The sequence below is a fragment of the Pundamilia nyererei genome, unplaced genomic scaffold, assembly GCF_000239375.1.
Source record: "Pundamilia nyererei isolate P.nyererei 1_Seehausen unplaced genomic scaffold, PunNye1.0 scaffold00339, whole genome shotgun sequence".
In the NCBI taxonomy this organism is placed as follows: Eukaryota; Metazoa; Chordata; class Actinopteri; order Cichliformes; family Cichlidae; genus Pundamilia; species Pundamilia nyererei.
Window position 1 is genome coordinate 31,508 of NW_005187740.1, and position 21,551 is coordinate 53,058.

At 37.2% G+C, this 21,551-nt stretch overlaps 2 protein-coding genes across 2 annotated transcripts in view; both read left to right on the forward strand.

Moving 5' to 3' along the window:
* Nucleotides 1-2,313, forward strand: part of LOC102199154 (protein CREG1) — a 13,913-nt gene extending 11,600 nt beyond the window's left edge. The window contains exons 2-3 of the mRNA XM_074312096.1: nt 911-1,025; nt 1,160-2,313. Of these exons, the coding sequence (XP_074168197.1) occupies nt 911-1,023 (113 nt within the window). The 3' untranslated portion in view covers nt 1,024-1,025; nt 1,160-2,313. The remainder of the gene's footprint in view (nt 1-910; nt 1,026-1,159) is intronic.
* Nucleotides 2,314-5,156: 2,843 nt separating this feature from the next.
* The window catches only part of cd247 (CD247 molecule), a 19,902-nt gene continuing 3,507 nt past the window's right edge, over nt 5,157-21,551 (forward strand). Inside the window, exon 1 of the mRNA XM_005752019.1 lies at nt 5,157-5,315. Coding sequence (XP_005752076.1) covers nt 5,255-5,315 — 61 coding nt within the window. The 5' untranslated portion in view covers nt 5,157-5,254. The remainder of the gene's footprint in view (nt 5,316-21,551) is intronic.

The window sequence follows — 21,551 nt, forward strand, 5'->3', positions numbered from 1 at the left end:
CAAGTTCAGATAATTACTGAATTTGACCTGCTATGAATGCTTTGAAACAATCCCACAGTACTACTACATGTTCATTGTTAGAGATATAATAAGTATAAGTACTACTAATATTTCTAATAATACTATAAATACTGTTGAATGTTTCCACTATAATAATACAAGTTAAATGTGAACGTGCAGTACACTCATGCTTCTGTTATGCTGTTGTCATTTTAAAACATGACACAAATATCAGATATAATAATCCACTTTAAATCCATGATACTACTTGTTTAAAACAACTCAATATATATTATAAGTATATATTATAATACTACACTATCATAACGATGGTATAATAATGATGGATAATACTACTAACACTAAAACACCACACAGATACAGGTAGTACACAATACTTCTAATAATAGAAGTACTACCACCTGCCACTAGTAGTAACTCAGTAGTAATTCAACCTGTAAATACTGTCACACAAACTATAAATATCAACTTGACTTCAATTCTCTTAAATTTTCTGTTATTTTCTTCTTAATTTAACACACACATTTAACTCACACTTCTGCGCACTTCTGTATGCTCATGTAAAGCTGAGGACACGAGCCAAAGAATTTCATTATGGCTAAATGTGGCTACTCGGTTTATCTGTACTTGACATTAAAACTTGAAACTAGTAATACCAGAAATTTTACAGTAATAATATTACTGATACAAAAGCAGAACTGAGCTATTTATAATACTAGAAAGACACTGCCATAGTACTATTATTAAAAATTATAATAATACCACTAATACTACAGGTACTCCAGCATCACACACCTTGTAATACTAGCTCTATCATTACTGTAGCACTTGTAGTCCTGAGTGCACACCTGTGCTGCTCTCAGCCAATCATGTGACATGAAGTCAGCAGGCTGGTCCTCCTTCCTTGTGTTTCAGGTGTGGGTGTTGGATTACTTTGGCGGGGTGAAGACCGTCACTCCTGATGAGTATTTCCAGGCAACGCCGTACAGGAAGCACCACTGATGGTTTGTAGTCCTACTGTTCTGTTTGTAGTCCATCACTTCCTGCTGGAGCTGACACCACGCCTCCGTTTAAAGATGTGCAGTTAAACCATCGTCTTGTTAATTTTTCTGCTCATTTTGTTTTTTATTCTGTTCAGGATTCGAACCTGCGAACCCCGCAACCAGAATGTACGAGATGCAAAATCCTCCTCAGGAGTTACACGCCGATTAATCTGCTACGAATCCATGAATTTATCCAACCGCTGAATCCACGTCATTTACATCATGCCTGCTTTATTCTTAATTTTAGATTTGAAAGCTTCTGTTTCTGAAAACAGGCAAACAAAATCAGATGAAGTGTCCTAAACACAGAAGTTGTCTTTAACTCAGACTTAAATTGTTGCGTTTGGAGCTTTTCTTTCCTGCAGCTGAAACACTCGATGACATTCAGGCATCAGAAGTCAGTGTTACATTTTAATCTCCTCTTTCTTTTGATTCACTTAAAAAGATTTCAAATGACTCTGTGAATGTGTGTGTGCTCAGGTGTTTGAAAAGACTATTGTTGTTTTGCAGATTTAAACATTATTAAAAAGCCAAGTGTGTTGGTGGAGTTTGACCAGCAGAGGGAGACGTCACGCTGAAAAGTTAAAGCTGCCAGTCCAGAGGAGGATTAAATCGATAAATACTTGTATAGGAAATTTTTTAATGGAATATATGTTTGTAGGCAAACTTTAGCACCACTTTAAAACAGAACAAATCTTTTTCTGAGCATCAACTTTTGTATTTGACCTTTGACCTGGATGCTGTTTAACTAACCGATTTAAATGTGCAGTATGAAAAGATTTGCACATAATGTACTTTGTAAATCCACAAATAGCACTTTATGGAACACAAATCATTTTTAATGAAACAGCAGGAGACATCAGTAACCACACTAACTACATTTCCCTTGAGTCTTTGCCAGTAACAGGCTGTTTATTACTTGTGGGTGATGTAGTAAAGTTTTTTTATATGCTAAAAGAAAATCTTTATTTTTTTTTTAGATATTAGTGAATCAAATAACCCCAGATCCTCCTTCATGCTTCTTGTTTAGAATAATAATAACTAGGCTCCTTATAGGCGGGACTTTTTCCTTTGTTGCAAACATAGCTTATTTAGGCATTGCTGAAAGGGGAGGAGCTTTGATTATTTGCCTTAAACATAACTTTATTAATAACATTATGACCTGCTGCTTCTTCAAGCTGAATAACAGCTGTAAGTGTTTGCTGTGAAATTTTATTTTTTTGAAAGAAAAATAAAGATTTGTATTAAAGCCTCCTCATCTGTTTTGTGTTTTATTTGTTTTTGTTTTTTAACACATTTAGACTTACTTCACCAACTTATTGTCAGCTGTATGTATTTATTTTATTTATCTTCATTCATTTTCAATGCATAATTAGTTTTTTTTATTTTATTTTGAATGGTTGTGGTTTGATGTTTATTTGCATTATTTTATCCACATAACCCAATTTAATCGCTTAATATTTTTAAACAATAAATGAGAAGTAAATAAAATGGAAAGTAAATGACAGTAAGAGCATCTTAATCTCTGACTCTTTAATGAGTTTGTGGTCTCTGAATGAAACATGAGCTTCACTGAGTTAATTATGTTAACATGAAAGTCAGAATGGAGCAAAAACCAGGATTTTTGGCCATATCTACCACTTACCTATCACTCATGGTTTTAACACCATCACCAAGATACATATTTTTAAAAGCATTCAGCATTCAGAGGACAACAGATCCTCCTAGAACTCTTATATCCACTATATAGATTATAATTATCCTATGAACTGGCGAGAATGGTGGGTTATGTTGCTCAGTTCTTGACAGCAGCTGTAACTCATAAGCTATGGATGATAGGTAAGAGTTGAAACTGTTGCTGAGGGCCACTGTTGACCTACTGGTCATACTTTAAGAACCCTGGGCCTACTCTGCGTTGACCTGAACACGATGGATGCTTAATAGTCACCTCTATAAAAGATATTTGGCTCAACTACTGACAATGATGTCCCAGATATATTCTTTCGCTGATTCGTGACATCCTCTTTTGAAAGTAAATTGGGCAGTTCTGACTTCAAGTTTTCAGTTTTGATCTGTCATGACTGGACAAATAATTCTGAGCTGACACCATCAAGTTTTTTATTTGAAATTTACAAAACTAAATAAAGTAATCGAAGGAAACAACCATGAGCTGTGTCAGTCCATGAGTCAGTCATATTGGCATGTTTGCTGGCGTAGTGAGTGAAATGTTGTTTGGGTAGACATGAAAATAAACTGTTATTCAGAATGTCCTTTTATGGGAATACAGGCCTTCTTGACTACACCCATTATGCACCTGCAACAGGAAACAGAAAGACAATTGCCAACCCGACAGCCCAAAGAGGTGGAGTCATCAGATGCAAGTGATGAAAGCAACTACTAATTTGATAGATCCAGCCAAAAAACACTGGCCACTAGTGTTGACATCTCCAATAATGAGATGTACTTTGGCGTTGCTTTCCTGACCATAGACCATACATATCCACATGCAGTGTTGTACAAAAGTGTTTGCCCCCTTCCTGGTTTCCTATTAGACAAAGATAACACAAGTTAACACAAAATGCAGTTTCTAAATTAAGGTATTTATTATTGGGGGGGCAGGATGTCCACAAACACACGTAGCACTGTAAGAAAAAGTGATGCCCCCTAAACCTACTAGCTTAATAGCAATAAATGCAACCAAGTGTTTGGGATACTTTTCAATTAGTCTTTTACAGCGCTGTGGAGGAATTTTGGCCCACTCATCTTTGCAGAATTGTTGCAATTCAGCCACATTGGAGCATTTTCAAGCGGGGATGCATCAACACCAGCACATGAAAGGTCATGCGACAGCATCTCAATCAGACTGAGGTCAGGATTTTGACTAGGCCACTACAAAGTCTTAATTTTGTTTTTTGTTTTGTTTTTTAGAAACCATTAAGCCATCTGGGGTCTTTTGTGACCTCTTGGATGAATCGTCACTGTCCTCTTGGGAAAATGTTGGTTGGCCGGCCACTCCTGGGAAAGTTCACCGCTGTTCCATGTTTTAGCCATTTGTGGATAATGGCTCTCACTATGGTTTGCTTGAGTCCCACAGCTTTATTGAGGTTTTATTCTGAGACCTCAAGTTGAGCACTTTGGCAGTCACCATTTTGATTCTTTTAACCAGATATGATGCCAAGGACGACTAGCATAAACACTGCCACCAGAGACATTTTAAATCCAGGCAAATTAACTGTTAGCATTATTGAGTAGGCAAGTCTTGAGTTGAACTTCTCTCAGCTTTGACACAAATAACAAAAATGGACTGAAATAACTACCAGTGGAAGCAAAGGATATTGGTGCTTCATATGAGCTGGGGGTAAATAAATTGGAAAGTAATCTAATCAAAACAAGCCTTGAAATTCAACTATAATCAACAATTGGCCAGACAGTTTTGTCCTTCTGTCATCCAGTCCAGTTGCCAGCTGCAAGTAAATCTCTTTATATATGGAGGGAACTTTACGGTTTGAGGAAGTGATTTTGAAATACATTTCATTGGCTGTAGATGTTGTGTCAGTTTTTCTGAACACAGTTGGTGATTGCACTAGTTGTGGTACTTGACTAAATCCTGGGTAAAAGTCCTGACAAAGTAGTGGTGGCAGAGAGACCATCAGGAAACCACAGTTTGAGTTGCTTAGTTTTTACTTTCTGTTTGATTTGGATTGGGGACTAAAACCACTTGACTAAGATAAAGTAAAGGTCATGGTTTAGTACCCAGCACATTAAAATGTCTTGAGTTTACACTCAAAAGTGACAACCTGTAAGTGAAACTGATCTACACAGCCTCTAGCACTGAAAACCAGCCTTAAAAAGAGAAAGGGTGATATAAATAATGTAAACAAAGAGTGCTTCAGATTTATTTTAAAAGATTTACTCTCAGTTACATAACCGTGTAAACATCAAAAGCAGGAATAGCTGGCAAAAGAAGAGGCTGAATTTGTTTTTCCATGTGTGCTACAGAGTGTGTTCATGTGTGGGAGAAAAGTTGATGTAAGTGTGTCGCTGAGTGTCACCTGGCACAGCAGCTCCTCACCACTTCCTGTTCCACATCGAGGCAACAGAGAAGGAAGATACTAGTTTAGTTCAGTCATCTCACTTCATCGCCGAAACCAGTTTGAAGAAACAACGTCGTCTGGGGATATTGGTTCGGGATGGCGCTCCAGATGTGGATATCTGGCCTGCTGGTCCTCGCCTCAATGGTCTCCCCGGCTGGTAAGACCCCGAACACACTTTGAAGTTCTACACATAGATTTGAAATAGAAGAATTGCAGAGGCATCACCTCCCTTCTAAAAGCGTGACAAAAGTTAAGACAGGTTTTTAAAAATAGTTTATGATTAACAGAAACATGATACGAAATCAGACCTAAACTTGGTTTAAATCCTGCTAGCTTTATTTTTTTTAAATGCTGATTTTGCAGAAGCTAAGAAAAAAATATTTTAGTCTCAGTCATGAAGCGACTGTCAGTATGATATGGTTGAACTTTCAGAGCAGTCACAATTCAAATGCATTAGATCAGTTTTCTTAATCGACAAGCAAAGTGCTAACCCTCAAACAGATCAGAAAATTTAAAAGAAAATACCAACTGTACTTGCATAGATGTGTGTCGTCTGAATAAATAACCCCACATATCTAACAGAACAGCATCTACATAAAGCAGATTTAAAATGTTTTCAAGCAGCAGAAAGTCTTAAGCTGAATATGTCTGTAGTGGAGAATTCTGGTAGCCATGTTGGATTCTGTATCGTGTTCGTCGTGACACAACCAAACAAAATTTAGATTTCTGTCATTTTTTTAGGGGTAAAAAGAAAAATGTTATCTAATGACCAATTTTAGATTTGAAAACCACAGTGCCATTAGCTAGCTAACACTATAAATCAGAAATGTTCTGGTGTTGATGCGTCTGATTATCACACAAGCTAATCTGTGTGGATTACCTTAAAAAAAAGGCCCATCATTGCCTAAATAAATAAGATATCTGACCCCTCTGTTTTTTAAAAAACATTACTTTTTATACTCAGAAGAAAAAGTTTATTATGTAACTTGAACCTGATAGCTAAGCTATCGGCTAACATCCACATCCGGACGTCGACTAATCAGTTTGTGCATGCTGTCGAGGTGTAAAAATGACGCATAATGCGTTAATCTTTCCTTCCAGTTTGTTTAAATTCTGACTTTATTATAAATATAGACTTTCATATTCATAGGCTTCTTTGGTAGAAGTTTAATCAAGTTAATCAATCTCATGTAACGACACATCTGAACTAAAGTTGGGCAAAACTCGATGTAACAAATGTACAATCTCACTCAACAATAGGTTTATTTCTTACACTGGTGAAAAAATAACCCAAAAGGAAATCCTCATCTCAGTAAACCTCAGAGTTACATACCAGAATACACAATAAAAAATCAGTTTCTAAGCAACTATAATTGAAGACATTACATAGCAGTTGAGTCCACTTTAGAGCCAGAATAAAGCAATTACATTGTCAAGCATTAAAGCCAAGTTTAGACTATTAAAAGTCCAGTTCAAGCCACCCAAACTTTAAAGTAAATTTTGGAATCAAAATATCTTCAGCGCTTAAAGTAAAACTCAAGCCCAATAAATGAATTAATATACAAATAATCGTAAAATTAAATTGAACAAGAGTTACCATAGGATTCATTTTTGGAGGCCCTGTCAAAGACTTCCAGGTCGTTTGGAGTACAAAACCTAAAAGCATTTTCTTCCAAACTCATTGCGAACTTTAGGGACCGTGTTTGTAGGGATGCAGAGGGCCAGTCAAGCACAGAAGTGATAGTTTCCCATTGAAAGTCTTATAAAATAAAATATACCGATCATCTTAAACCAAGGCCTAGAGCCATAGATTATGGTTTAGACCATCAAATGGTCAGTTTAGATCTTTAACATACAAGTTTAAACTTAAAAAACGTGCGTCAAAGTTCAACTGTTTAAATACAAACTGAAACAAATAAAATGGAAAAGGTTTTCACTGGTTGTACCAGTATTGATCACAGGAAACACAGTTTAAACCAACAACAATTAAAAGCATTGCATACCAGTTGAGACCATTTCACGTAGCATTTCACAAGCGTTTGCGTAAAATAAATGTTCATAGTTTACATAATCAAAACTCCAGTTTATTTAGGGTATTAAGTTGATTTAATATACTTTAGCTTGAATTCTCTTTGACAGCTGCAATAAAAAAAAGGGGGGGGGCAATAAACAAAACAATACAGAAATAAATCTAGATAATGGATAATTATAAATTTAATTCACTAAGAGTTACCAAAACATTACATTCTGGAAACACACTTTCAGGTTTTTGGAGCAGTATTTCTTCCAAACACTTTAGGGAACAAGCTTGTTGGGACTCAGAGGAGCAGTCAGGCACAGAAGGGATTTAAAATGACTCCTTTCAATGAGAGCCTTGAAAGCATTAACACTGGCCTTTCATTATCACATTCTAATGTAGGTCATCCGTCTAGTGCCATAGATAACTGTCTAAACCATCAAATAACCAGTTTAGAACGCTAATGTACCAGTGGTAATACAAGTCTCAACAATTAGAAAAAGCAACTTAATCCAGCAGCGGTTTTCAGCGTCAGTACCAGTTTAGCCTATCAGAAATCCAGTTCAGACCATTCAAGATTCAAAGCCAGTCTAGACTATGAAATGACCTGTTTAGCGCTTTAATAGATCAGTTTAAAGCTGATAAGTGTGCGCCAAAGCGAAGTATTAAAAGCGGTCGCAAAGATTAAAAAAGAAAACGGTTCAACAAAAAGCTTTTTTAAAAACTTAAGTACCAGTTTAGACCACAGGGAATCCAGTTTAAACCAACTACAATTGAAAGCATTGCATACCATTTAGACCAGTAGACCATTTCAAGATCAGTTTAAAACATTTATATTTTCAGACATTTAAAGCTAGTTTAGATTATCACAAACTTTGATTTCCCTAAATCAAAGTTTAGGGAATTCAATAACAAATTAAACAGTCAAAAACAAATTTAAGTCGTCTAAATATCGATCAAAGGATGAGCTAATCCGGTGTAGGCAGATCGTGCTCGTTTAAAATAAGGGACCAATTCAATCACGTGTTTCCTGGACCCGAATAAAAGAATAGAAACAGTCGAGGGAAACTAAACGAAGTAGTTCCTCAAACTGTGGGGTGTAATTAGAAATGTGTAGATGTTTGATTCTAACAAAGACAAAGGGCTAGAAAATGGAAAGTTCCTCCATTTTACAGGTTGGTACACCACAGGCAGCAATACTTTTTCACACTTTAGAGCCATTTCAAGAATATAGTAACACAGATAAAAATCACTTTACCATCACCTTCCTCCGATGATGAAATAAAGTTGAGAATAAAAGCTAAAAGTAGGAGGAAATATTAACAGCAGAATTTGCAGAAATCAAGTTTGTCACTTTGGTTTTTATGAAAAAATGAAGTTTGTGCAGCAGCACCATGAGACGTGTAGTTCGACACTTGTGGCTGCAGTGCTTCCTTAATAAGCGCTATATTGCGGCACGATAAAGGCACTACTTAGGTAACACATAAAATCATGCTCGTTAAACAAAGTATTTTCTTTACTAAACACAGCCTTACGGTAAGCATTAAAACTGCTCAGTTCACATGTTGTAAAGACAATTAGACTTTTGTATTTGGCCGACATGGTTATTAAATGGCTAAGTACGCCTCTGAAGTGAGAAATGAGGGCCGTTTTTGTAAGTTAGAGAACAAAAATTACATTTTAGAACTAAAATAAATGCATGGCATGTAGCTGTTTAAGACTTGCAGCTCATACTTCCTGATTAGCTGCGGTCTCTCAGCTTTAACATCAGATAAAAATCACTCTTCAAGAAAGACACACCCAGACCGCAGCACCACCTTATGCCGGCCTAGTGTCCAGTATTTTGACATTTGGAACATATCTGGCACATATTCACGCCTAACTTTGGTATAAGTGGCCAAAGTATCCCAGATTATTCCCAAATGTGTCTGTTATCATGATTTAAGTGCACTTTGTGAGAGTTACAATAAATAAACATCGTTAAGTTATAATAGCGTGACCAAGGAAGGGCTACTTTTTAATATAAGTTCAAGTCAAGAAATCAGTGTCTTCTTTGTAAGTTAGGGGCCAAAGATTACATTTAGAATTAAAATAAAGGCATGAAGTGCTGCCGTTTAAAACTTTCGGCTTCTATTTCCTGAAGAACTACTGCCTTTCAACTTTAATTTAGGTTAAACATGTATTACTCTTAAACGACAACAAACACACGCCACAGTAACACCTTATATGGCTTAATGTCCACGTTTCTATTACATTTGGGCCGCATCTGGCACACATAAGTGCCAAACTGTGCTAAAAGTGATTAGAGTATCGCAAATTAGGATTAAAATCTGTCTGCTATCATGATTTGAATGCACTTTGTGAAGTTTATCCAAACTAAACAGCATATTTAGTTTTGATGGCATGAACGAGAAAGGTTGAACTAGGACCTCAAATGTTCAAACTGAGGAATGAGGATCTTCTTTTTGATATAAGGAGCAAAACGTAAGACTTCAGCTTTTTAACACTTGCGGCTTCTGTTTCTTGAATAACTGCTGTCTAAACAGTATTAGTGGTGTTCATCACTTGCACGACCTGTTTAAAAATAATAAAAAGGACTTTTGAGCGATTTCCTGGAGCACGTGGCATGGTATGTGACATTATTTTTTGGGCTACATATGGTTTTGTCTGCCTGATGCAAGGAGCCACAGTTTTACACAATAATGGCCTAACAGTGTTGTGAAATTTAGACAACATCTGGCACGCAAAATATTTTCTAGTACAGTAACTGAGCTGTAGATGCCCTGAGCAGCCAGATTTAGTAATAAAGAGCAATAAGTTATGATGACATGACTGAGAAAATACATTTGGCATCTGAAACTTTTTATTGAATGTTTAAACAGAGAAATGAAGGCCCTCTTTTCCAGATAAGGGGCAAAATTAAGATTCAGTAATGATATGAAGTGCAGCTGTGTAAAACCTGTGGTTTCTGTTTCCTGAATAACTCCTGTCTCTGAGCTTCATTTGACATTAAATGTGTAATAATACAAACTAGGATGAAAGATTTTCTGTGGGGCTTTCTGGGTGTTTGGGCCACACCACAGGTCCACCTTATACAGGCCAGATGCCAGGTGTGTTGTAATGGTAGGGCAGAGCTGTAAGTACTCAGAGTTGCCCAGATTTTAATACACTTTGTGAGCTTTACATTTAAAAAAACAAACAAAACAGCATTAAAATATAATGACCAAGAAAAGGTGCATTACATGTTACATTAGCATCCGACGATTAGCTCATATGTGCAGTTTTCTGTGGCGATGGGGCAGCTCTTCTTGGGCTGTCAGACGGCGCTGTTTCAGAGTAAGTCTGCGTGCTGCAAAGCAGCCACATGTCTACCTTAAGTGTCAGTCGTATTGTGACAACTGGGCCTCGTCTGGCCTACAAGATATTTTCCAGTGCAGTATCAGAGCTATAAGCGCCCAGAGTAACCAATGTTATGTCCAAAGGTGTGATTTTAATACTTTGTAAGGTTTAGGCAAAAAAAAAAAACACCATTTAGTTACAGTGACTTCTCAAACAGCATCTCAACCCTATTAGCAAATATTTCAACAGAGACAAAAGGGTCTTTTCTGATGCAATGCATTAAATACACCAACATGATGGCAGCTCTGAAACATTAAAAGATAAAGTGTAGAGTCGACTGTATGTATCAGACTTTTTGAAAGGATTTTTTTATGTATTGTCATTTTAATGAATTAAAATTGAAAGATTTAAAATATCCATATTAGTTTGCATTGGTTGGTTAGGTGTCTTTTGGATTAGTCTTTTCCACCATGTGATTAAGACTTTTACTTCTAATGTAGGTTTAGACCATTAAAAGATGATTTAATAACAATACAAACAGGCTTCAAGCTTGAAATAGTCCTCTTTGTAAGTGTCTGAGGTCTAAAGGTGCCAGTGTAGTTGTGTTTTGTAGTTCAAGAGAAATAATTGACCACAAAAAGTAAAGACCCCCACTTCAGGAAGCAGTGTTGTGGTTTCTTTAGCTGTCAAAAGCGTGTTTCCCTAACTGAGCTGTACCTTGGCTCAATGTGGTGGCCAGAGAGCTGCACAAGGCACAACTCTCAGCCCCCGCTAAGGAAACACCCCGGTTCAACAGGAGGTTTAAAAGAAGCGCAAAAGATGACAGAAAATGCAACTCAAACAAAACGGCTATACTAAGCAGATGCTCAGCTTATTTTTACTGGTGTACTTTCTAGGCCCAAAGTGACACAATGAACACAGAGTAGAGGTGAAAAAAAAAACTCAACACACTAACATAAGAGAGAGCGGTGAGATGTCCTCGATTCGTTCAGGTGTTCGGATGCAAACTGCCAACTCTGACACCACAGCGGCATGTTTGCAAGTACATTTCAGGGTTTCTCAAGCTGTGAGCATCTAACTGCCTTGGTTTTAATTGCATTTCACAAGTAGGTCTCATTGACATCGAAATGTTCTTCACCACATAGACCTGTTGTAAATGCAACCAAAACAATGAAACAGCAGTGGCCACTAATTGGAAGGTTGGTTGCTCGATCCCTCGCTGCTCCTGTCTGTATGCCAAATGTTCTTGGGCGAGATGCATCTATTGGAGTGTGAGGCATGTTGTATAAAGCACCTTGAGTGCTCATTTAGAATAAAAAACTTCTATATAAGACCTAATGGAGTTTTAGCCTCATCATTCAAAACATTGGGTGCATTACAATTGAGACTTCAAGATAGTAACTATCTGAGCTGAAATAGAGACAGCGACAGATGCGAGCTGGAAGTTAACCCATATTCGCTTTACAGATATTTCAGCAAGTAGTCAGTGCCGACTCACCAAAACATAATGAAGGGCTCATGTTTGTAACGAACCTTTGAAATAAATAGCACGCTTGATAAAAGCTCCTTGAAAGTGTGTATCACTATAATCAATAGCAGGCAGGAAAGTAGCTTCCACAGATTTCAACGTGGCATAAAAGGTTTAATTTATCCCTACAATAGAATCCCATCTGTACTGAAACAATGTACGCATAAAAGAAAAGCATCTTAACTACTCATGTGCTTTAATGATTTTACAAGTGCACTTTTTTACACTGAACTTTGTTTGCTGGGCATTTGGAACCAGTTTTAACAGTTTTAGCCTGATTCAGCCCAAAGTTCTTGCACTTCCTACGGTTTAGAGGGAGAGTCACATGTATAAATAACAGCATTGTTAAAATAATGGTGGATTATATGCTTGAGTGTCCTTATCTAGGTTTCCAGGGTTAGGGTTTGAAGTGATTACCACTCTCAGTGAAGGTGGCAAATATGTTAAGGTGTTGTCACGCAACTGAAGCCTGTAATGTCTGTTAGTTGCCAACTATCAGTGGCAAACTGACACGTCGAGTAAATCGCCTCCTGCATTGATGTCCCTTTAAGCATTAACCAATTAGAATTTAGTTGTTGGCAGTCAAAACGCTGATCTCATAAAACATATTTTCCATAACTCACTCAGCGTTACCTATTGGAGTCGGCCCAACACTATATGATATTCAACTGTTTGATTTTTTAAAGAGCAGTTTAGATTAAAACGTCATGCAACTGAAAACTGAAAACTGTTGGGTATGATCACTTGACTGCAAAATCATTCTTGCGAGGACAAACACAGCTAACAACTAATCTTCAAGAGATTCATTTGCTCATCACTACGGAGCCCCCCAGGGGACATGGGAGAAAAAAAATTAGGGAGGAGAAAAAAAAAAAATTGGGGAGGAAAAAAAAAAATTAGGGAGGAAAAAAAAAATTAGGACGGACTTTTTGCGAGCTCTCGCAAAAGTATTGCGAGATCTCGCAAAAGTTTTAGCCGCATTCTTCGGAGGCCGCCAGCTCGAAGCCGACCGGGAGGTCGAGGCACGATGTGCCGGGAAAGCGGTGTTCCTCCCGGCTGTAGTAGGTCTCGACTTCCCGTTAGCTTCGAGCTAGTGGGTGTCAGATCTCCAAAAACGTCGGAGCTCTTTTGCAAATATGTGATGTCTTGTAAACCGAGCAGGTATCTGACGTTTACACAACTACATTCACGCCTCAAAATATCTTAAAAGTGTATTTTGTGACCCAGAAAGAGTAATATTACAACTAAGTAGCTGCCGCCATTGTTGACTTTTGCGAGATCTCGCAATACTTTTGCGAGCGCTCGCAATACTTATTGCGAGATCTCGCAATACTTTTGCGAGATCTCGCAAAAGTCCGTCTTAATTTTTTTTTTCCTCCCTAATTTTTTTTTTTCCTCCCTAATTTTTTTTTTTCCTCCCTAATTTTTTTTTCTCCCATGTCCCCTGGGGGGGCTCCGTACATCACAAAATCTACAGGAAGAAAGAACAAATCTTTGATCTTATTTGAATATTTTGCCTTTATATTTCTTTTTTCTTTCAAAACTGTCCCCTTTACTTTCTCTTAAGCAAACCTGCCACACCCTACAATGAACCACATAACCTGAGCCATTCGGCAGCAATGCAGAAATATGCCTTGATTTAGTGAATATACTCATTAGACTATAACTTGCTTTTAAGCGAGATTGCTATTGTCTCAATCACATGTGTATATATTTCTTTTTTGAACTGTGTGTTACTTTAATTACAACAGGACTAGCCGTTAAGTTGTTTATGGATTATTCTTTGGTGGAGAGGGGTCGAGGGGCTCTCGCTCTATGTGACACCAGGCCATTAACATCTCTTTTTGCGGCGTTAATGTTTTGCCTTTTTCTCTTTACGCGGCGTAATGGAACAAAATTTCGGGTTACTAAATTAGAAGGAAGTTAAGGTGGGCAGAATCTGCGGCCTGCATCTACCAGTCGATGAGGTTAGCGCCCCCATGGCAACTAACAATGATGGCTGCAAATTTGGACAGTTTTGTGCTTCTGTGCTGGTACCTGGGCTTTGTTTAATGGAAATGTGTAGAACCAGTTAGATATAGAACGATTTGTGGAAACAAGTTTTGAGAGGTGCAGGCAGGCAGTACGTCAAAATTTGTTAGGAATTCCTTGATTGATTGATTGTGTTGACTAGAGGCTCTAATTCTGTTGTCTTGGCTGGAGCTGAATGAGTCTTTTGAAAGTGGTGCCATAGCTGTTTGCTCTGATTATGTTCTTTTATCATACAAATTGGAGCCCAAACTCACAATTGAACACAAATTTTAACACCCAGAGCCAGCCAGTTTAACTGTCTTGCAGGCTAAAAACTAGACAGTGCTGCTGTACAGGAAGCTCAAAGGTGATGATTTTGATCTGTAAATGAAAATGTGATCATTTCTAAACAAACAAATGCTATCAACTCCTGAGAGTGAAGTTTCTCTGCCTGGAGACAAATACAAAATCATCTGACCGAGTTTCTCTGGTTTCATTTTTTCAGGGGAACACCTGAACACATCATTTCTAGAGGTGATAGAAATGAGTCAACAGGCATGAATGTAAACTATACACTGTGAGGAGATTTTCGGGTTTAGCCTCCTCAACTTTGCGGTAACAATGAAAAAAAAAAAACAACAGTGGAAAGAGCAGCAAAGACTGGGTGACATATAAAAGGCAGTAATTGTAGTTTCTGCTTAAATTGAAATCATGTGGATGGAAACATGACTCTTATCTGGTGAAGATCATTTATTTCAGAGCATACAGGAAGCCTTAGGAAGAGACGTAATCTTACAACATGCACCTTATCTTTGATTGACAGCACCCAGGTCACGCCCTTTTCTTTGAGCATTAACTACATCTTGTCACATGCTCTTTAGGTCTCCTAGAAACGACATCCTTTTTGCTATAAGCGACAAGCTGGATTTTTAAAGGCGACCTCGGGTTCTTCATCTCTCTACTTTCATTCAGGAAACTGTCGCTGCTCTCAGAGTGTTTGAAGTCTCGCGTCTGTCAACACAACCAGCGCTTTAATATGGCTCAAACCTTTTACCCAGTCTGAAGTGTTTCACAGGCAGAGAAGCAGCCATCTGAGAATGAATGAATCCTAACAGAAGTCTGATCTGCTATCAGACATCTACACATGACACGCTGTAACGTCAGAGTAAAACTGATTTTTCCACCTCCTCACTGCTCTTTACTGTAAATGATCATTTCACATTTTAATTTCTCTTTCGGCATAAATGAAGATAAGTCTAAATTGAACATCTTCCAAATGAGTCTGTCAATGAGTCAGGAAAACCAGCCAAACATTGTGTTTCTACTTTTCTGTTAGCACTGTTAGCTCCTTGGTGTTGCATAAAAAACAAAGAAATAACTCATAAAATAACAATATTAAAAAATTATAGGACTTTCCTGCTCAAAATTGCTTTTTGGTAAGACAAGAAATGCTAAGATTCTAAATATTGATCCCATCCCATTGCTCCATCCATCTTCTTCTGTTTGTCCAATAAAGGTTGCAGGAGAGCTGGAGCCTATCTCACAGAAACCAAATATAACATGAAAAACAACTCATTATGTGGAGAAAATAAAGGGAAAAATGGAAAAAAATAAACTGTAAAGTCAGACTTTAACACTTTCATGCATGAATTATGACAATCTCAATCAGGACTTTTTTCTTAAGTCTTTTTATTTCTATTTAGGTATGAAAAAAATATTTTTGAACTTCATTTTTGAACATGAATTTTTCAAATGGTTTTGTGTCCACTTTTGGGGTGGGTGGCAGAGTATGGACACATCAGTGCCCAATGTAGTGGTTTATGTACAAGTAAACCATCAACACTGACACAAATACAAGGAAAGCCTTTGAATAGCTGTCGACTGTAGTGACCACTATCTGTAAAGGGTCAATACAACAAAGTGGTTCTATAGAGTAGTCTAAAGAGCTCGGAAAGAAAAGCGTCACTTTTCTTTCCGAGCTCTTTAGACTACCATGACCTGGATGGCTGAGAACCTTCACAGACATATTCTATCGAGTAGAATTATGCGCTACATTTAATAAAACAAAGTAAAACTGGATTAAATGTCTCAACCAATGGTGTAAAAACCGAACTGACGTTAATATTGAAGTGTAATGGTTCACCTTAAGGAGCCGTTTCCTGTTATTTCTGCCCATTAGATAAACAAAGATATCTTTATTGCTCAAGTTTCCCTTGGAAGAACATTTTCAAGGGACACGATTCTTTTGTGTATGCAGCAAAAACACAGTGGATGTACAGTAGAAGTAAAATGGAGGTGTACAGATTGTGTCAGTGGATTTCCTGCCCAAGAAACCGGTCTGAGGACCTGCAGGTCAAGACCTCAAGGCTGCGATATCATCTGCATCGAGCTCAGACAGTCCACACAATCCTCAGAAGTCATGACGGTGCCCCTGAACCTCTGTTCTGCTGAACACCTACACGTATCACATACCACCTTTATCACCTTTATCAGCTGACGGAGGCAAAATATATGTCACTGCAACCCTGTGATAGGTCAAGTGTGCCAGGTAATCTGAAAACTTCATCTCTGTGTGGTCATGCAGCTGTGGGAGTGCATCGAGCTGCCGAGTGTCAGGCCACAGTAATCTGCTCTGTTTTTGCTTCGCTTGGACTTTACTGTGATTTTTATTTCCAACAGTGCCGACAAAACAAACCAGCAGCAATCTCTCATTCATATCAAATGCATGGCAATCCAGTCACAAAGTTCACGCTGAAAAGACACAGCAAACAACCATTTAATGTAAAACACTGAATGGTTGGTCACAATGTACAACCATTCAAATCAAACCTGTTTATAACAAACAGTCGTTCACGTTTCCTTCGCAGTAGATCCATACGCTCTATAAAACACCCCTTAACGATCGCTATTCTTTCCGGTGGGAACTTGACGTCATTCGTCTGTTTCACTGCGTAACCTGGGGTCAAGTTTTAGTTCTATTTGTATCCCTCAGCATCCAAACCAAGTAGAAACCGCTTTAGTTTGAGTCTTATATCTTTAGAAAAATGTTTGGATGGTCCTGAACCTTTAGCCTCTCGGCATTTCTTTGATTTTCATTCTAACTACTGAACTTGGCAGAAGTGTGAGCACAAGCTGATTTCCAAACCTCTGGTCAGATTTCATTTCCCAGAACTTCAGTTAATACATTGACAACCTAATGTGCGCTTTGTAACGAGTGCAGTGGAAATAGATTAGAAACTGATATGATGCCCTTTTCTAAACCCTCTTTTATGTCATTAGCAACTATTTGTGGGCGTCTAAGATGTGAATTATGTTAATTAGCTTTCAGAAAACTTCGATCTAATGCTTGATACCTAAATAAACACGCTTTAATACGTTGTCTCAGTTCTAAAGACTCCAGTCTTTCACAGCCTTTCTATGGTTTTGTGTTTGTGTATAAATGTCCTGTAAGAGAAGAGGTGGTTTTAAAAGATAAGAATCTGTGTGTGGCCATTAAATAAATACAACATAGTCAAACTCAGCTCAGTTCGTAACTATTTATTGACCAGTCAGCTTTCAACAACATCAATGGCACGGGGCCGTTTGTCGAGCAGGTTCATTGGCAACTGCCTTGTTTGAGCCACTGACTGAAATGAACTTTCAATAGTATTTTTATTCTTTTATTTGTTTTACTTCAATAAATATGACTTAAAATAAAAATGACTTTTATTACAATGAAAGTGATTTGATTGACTGTGTGGATAGAAGACGTAGCTGCTTCCATCCACCGCTGGTTTGTTTGACACAACGACCTGAAATAAGGAGCTAAAATGAAAGACAGCAGCATGCAGGTAAACTGATATTTCAGTAAGGCAGATTTCTTGTAAACCTTGAAAGCAGCCAATTCATCTTTCCAGCAGCGATACCTGCAGCCTACAGGGGTTAGTCTAAAGAAGAGCTTAGTATTTACTCCACTTCTTTTATTCTGAAGGTTTACTTATCATTGTTTTTTGGTATTTCTGCTGTTTTATAACGCCGATGATAACACTGATATTCTGTATTTTTTTTAGATGAAGTTGGCAGTAAATAAAATAATTCAACTGATTTTTTTTTTTTTTTTTGTGGGCCAGAAAAACATCTGATTGCTGACTGGAGAGAAAAAATGTTGTACTGAATGCTGAATGCTGCAAGAAATTTTTAAAACATCAGTATTTAATAGACTCTTGAAATTTTAATCTGTATTGCTTTGTTGTTTTAACCACTAAGCTTTGCTACTATTTCTATTCTTGTACAGTTTTAATGTTGCAATAATTGCGTAAGAAGCTATAGGTTAAGCTGAGTAAAGCTGAGTGTTTCCATGTTGGCTCAGTGCATTTACTGCAAATCAGGGCTGTGTTGTGATCCTGTGGTTGATCAGCAGATGCAGGAAACCTGCTGATGCTGCACTCACGGACACTCTGTGATGTTGGGATCCCTTACGAGAGGTTGTGATGGAAAACTCTGCAAAGCCAGTTTTGTGAATGGTGTCTGTGAATGTTTCTGATGAGTCACGAAGAATTCGTGTAAACATAAAAAATGTCACTGATCTTTCCGCTGATGTGTCAGTCAGTCAGATTAGACAGACCGGGTGTTTCTTGAACTGTTTTTAATGCAGTTTCAGTGGAAACTCCTCCGATTCTCCTCTTCTTTACTGTCATTTCCCTTTTAGGAGAAGCAAAAACAAATAACAAATGGACTAGTTATGAAGCAGTTTAATGCAACTAGTTTAAAAGCTTTATTGAACCTGTTCTTACTGACACAACAGGCATAAAAACTGTAGAAACAACCTCTAAAAATATCAAAATTATAAATTGTTATTAAAGTTTTTCTAATTTACAAGTTAGAAAAACTTTAAGTGTTTTCAAGTTCACGTGTACTTGCAGAGGTGACAGAGGCATGTTCTGAGCAGCTGGGGGCATTTTATATGCTAAAATATGATGATTGCATGAATTATGAAGTCCTGATCTTTACTGTTCTACCACGAGGTAATCACTAACTTCAGCTAACAGAAACAAGAATTTAGACATATGAAGGAGAAGCAATTATGTCCATCAGATATTAATGCAAAGAAAAAAACCTCAAATACATCCACATTATGAAGCATATATGTTTAAATTGCTACATCTCTCAGTTGTTTTGATATACTCAATTAAAGACAGATTAAAGAGCTCAGAATATACTTGTACTTTCAGGACATAGTAAAAGAATTTCCGCTATATCAGCTTCTTCAGAAATAATATTGCTCATATGTGACGGGATTTTCATGTTTGAACTGTGGCTCGGGTTCATGTCCAGTTACAGGACTGGTATAAACATTTAAAACAATACTTAGAAAATACATCAGTTGCATTTGTATTACCAGTTTTCTGAATGTACTGAGCGCTGAATCTTAAAATGATTTGGAAAAGACCGTTTTTAATCTTTTTTTTAAAAGGTCATATTTGTCTATAATGTTATAAAGCATCTTGCTCAAAAATACATGAATGCAATTTAGTTTGTAAAAGCTGCTGAGAGTAAGTGCACGCTATGGCCAAAAACATGCATTTCCATGCCTTTCTGGTCGCAGCCTACTTTTCTTATTTGGGTCGGCTTCTGTTGGCGTAATCAAAGAAATCATCTGCATTAGTCCAAATTATATAAAATAAAACTGTAGCTCTTGATCCTGATCTTCAGTAAATTAACGTACCCCGTTATATGTATTGACTATACATTATGCATAATTATGTATATAATGTATTACTTGTTTGACCGCCAACTTAAACAGTGCAATGTCCCAAATCCTTCAAAAACACACTGATGAAAAAAAAGGTGCAAACTTTTTAACGCAGTATTTTTTCACTATTCAGTGTATGTACGTGTACACATTTTTAATGGTTTTACTATGTTTATTATATACATACATAATGCTGACTGCATTATATGTAATATATGTATGTATATATGTACATAAATATGTTCATTTGATTTTTTGTGACGGAGCACCAGAACAGTACTGCCAGCACCTCTTACAGTCACTCGTGGGTCGACATAGCGAAGGTGACACTGTGTTATATTGTAATATTACACAAGCTCAACAATGTAGGTACACTTCTCAAGTAGATATCTTTAGCTAGCTTACATATCATAAATGCCTATTTTTTCATTTGAAAATAATTTCCTATTATGATGGTGACACTGACGCCCGGATTTCTTATAGGAAAGATGCTTTACAGAGTGACCAATCGTATTTGAATTATTAGAGCACTACCTGCATGCATATACTACTAAAACCTAACTTCTTCTGCTACTAGAACTACTACGCCACAAAAAATGATAAAACAACATTTGAAAAAGTACGTCTAAAGCACACGGTCTCATATAAGATAAAATAAGATAAGATAAGATAAGATAACCTTTATTAGTCCCACACGTGGGACTAATAAAGTGAAGTATTTCTAATTGTCTGCAAGTTTTAAATTAAACCAATTTAAATATTTCTTCCAGATATTTAAGTCTGTCTGTATTTAAAACTATACCTTGCATTAAGCCACTTACAGAACTACCTGCATGTGTGTGCTTAAACTGAAGCATTTTTCAGGCAGGTGTGTGACCTACATGCACGACGGTGGTTAGTGTGACTTCATCAACACAGGTATATTACTGGTAGAGTCTACCTATTTAAAAGCAGGCCTGGCACATGTTTTTGCACCTAAATTGATGCATCTTTAAGCAGGTGTGGTGCTGAACTTTATGTGCATTTCTTCTTCAGCTATCATTTCATTAAAGCAGCCACATAATGAATATTCAAACTTCAATTTAAACTTTTGAAAAAACCAGTTGTGGTACAGAAAGTGTGACCACATTAGTGTAATATTATCGAAGCACTATTGTAAAGATCTTACAAATCTTTAGTTAGTTGTAGTAACTAGCTGACATTATGACATCTTCACGCAAGCTTACGTTAGAGCTACCTGTAAGTGTGCGCTTATACTGAGGCTTCAGTTTAAGCGCATATGTTTTTGTACCTAAATTGAAGCATCTTTTTAAAGTCATAGTGGTGCAGAACGTCATGTGCATGTATATTTAACCTGCAAAGCATGTCCAAACTTTTATGAAAGCAGGTCTGAAACAGATATATTTGTGTGTGAGTTTAAATTGTAAATCTTTTGAAAGAATACTGGTATCGAGCTGCATGCACGACAGTAGCTGGTGTCACGTTATCAGATACATAACTGTTGGGCTTTGCTGACGCCATTCTGTATCTGAGCCTTGCGAGTCTGTATTTAAAAATGTAACCTGCATGTGTCCACTGGCATTATACTTTATGTGCGCTCATTACAGAGCTATGTACACATGTGCACTTAGATTTCTTTTTAAAAAGCCATAGTGATGGAGAACTTTGTGTGCATGTGTATTTATAAAAAGAATTCATAAGCCATGTTCAAACCTAAATTTGGACTTTTAGTAGATACAGATCTACTGTGCGTGTGTGTGTGTGTGTG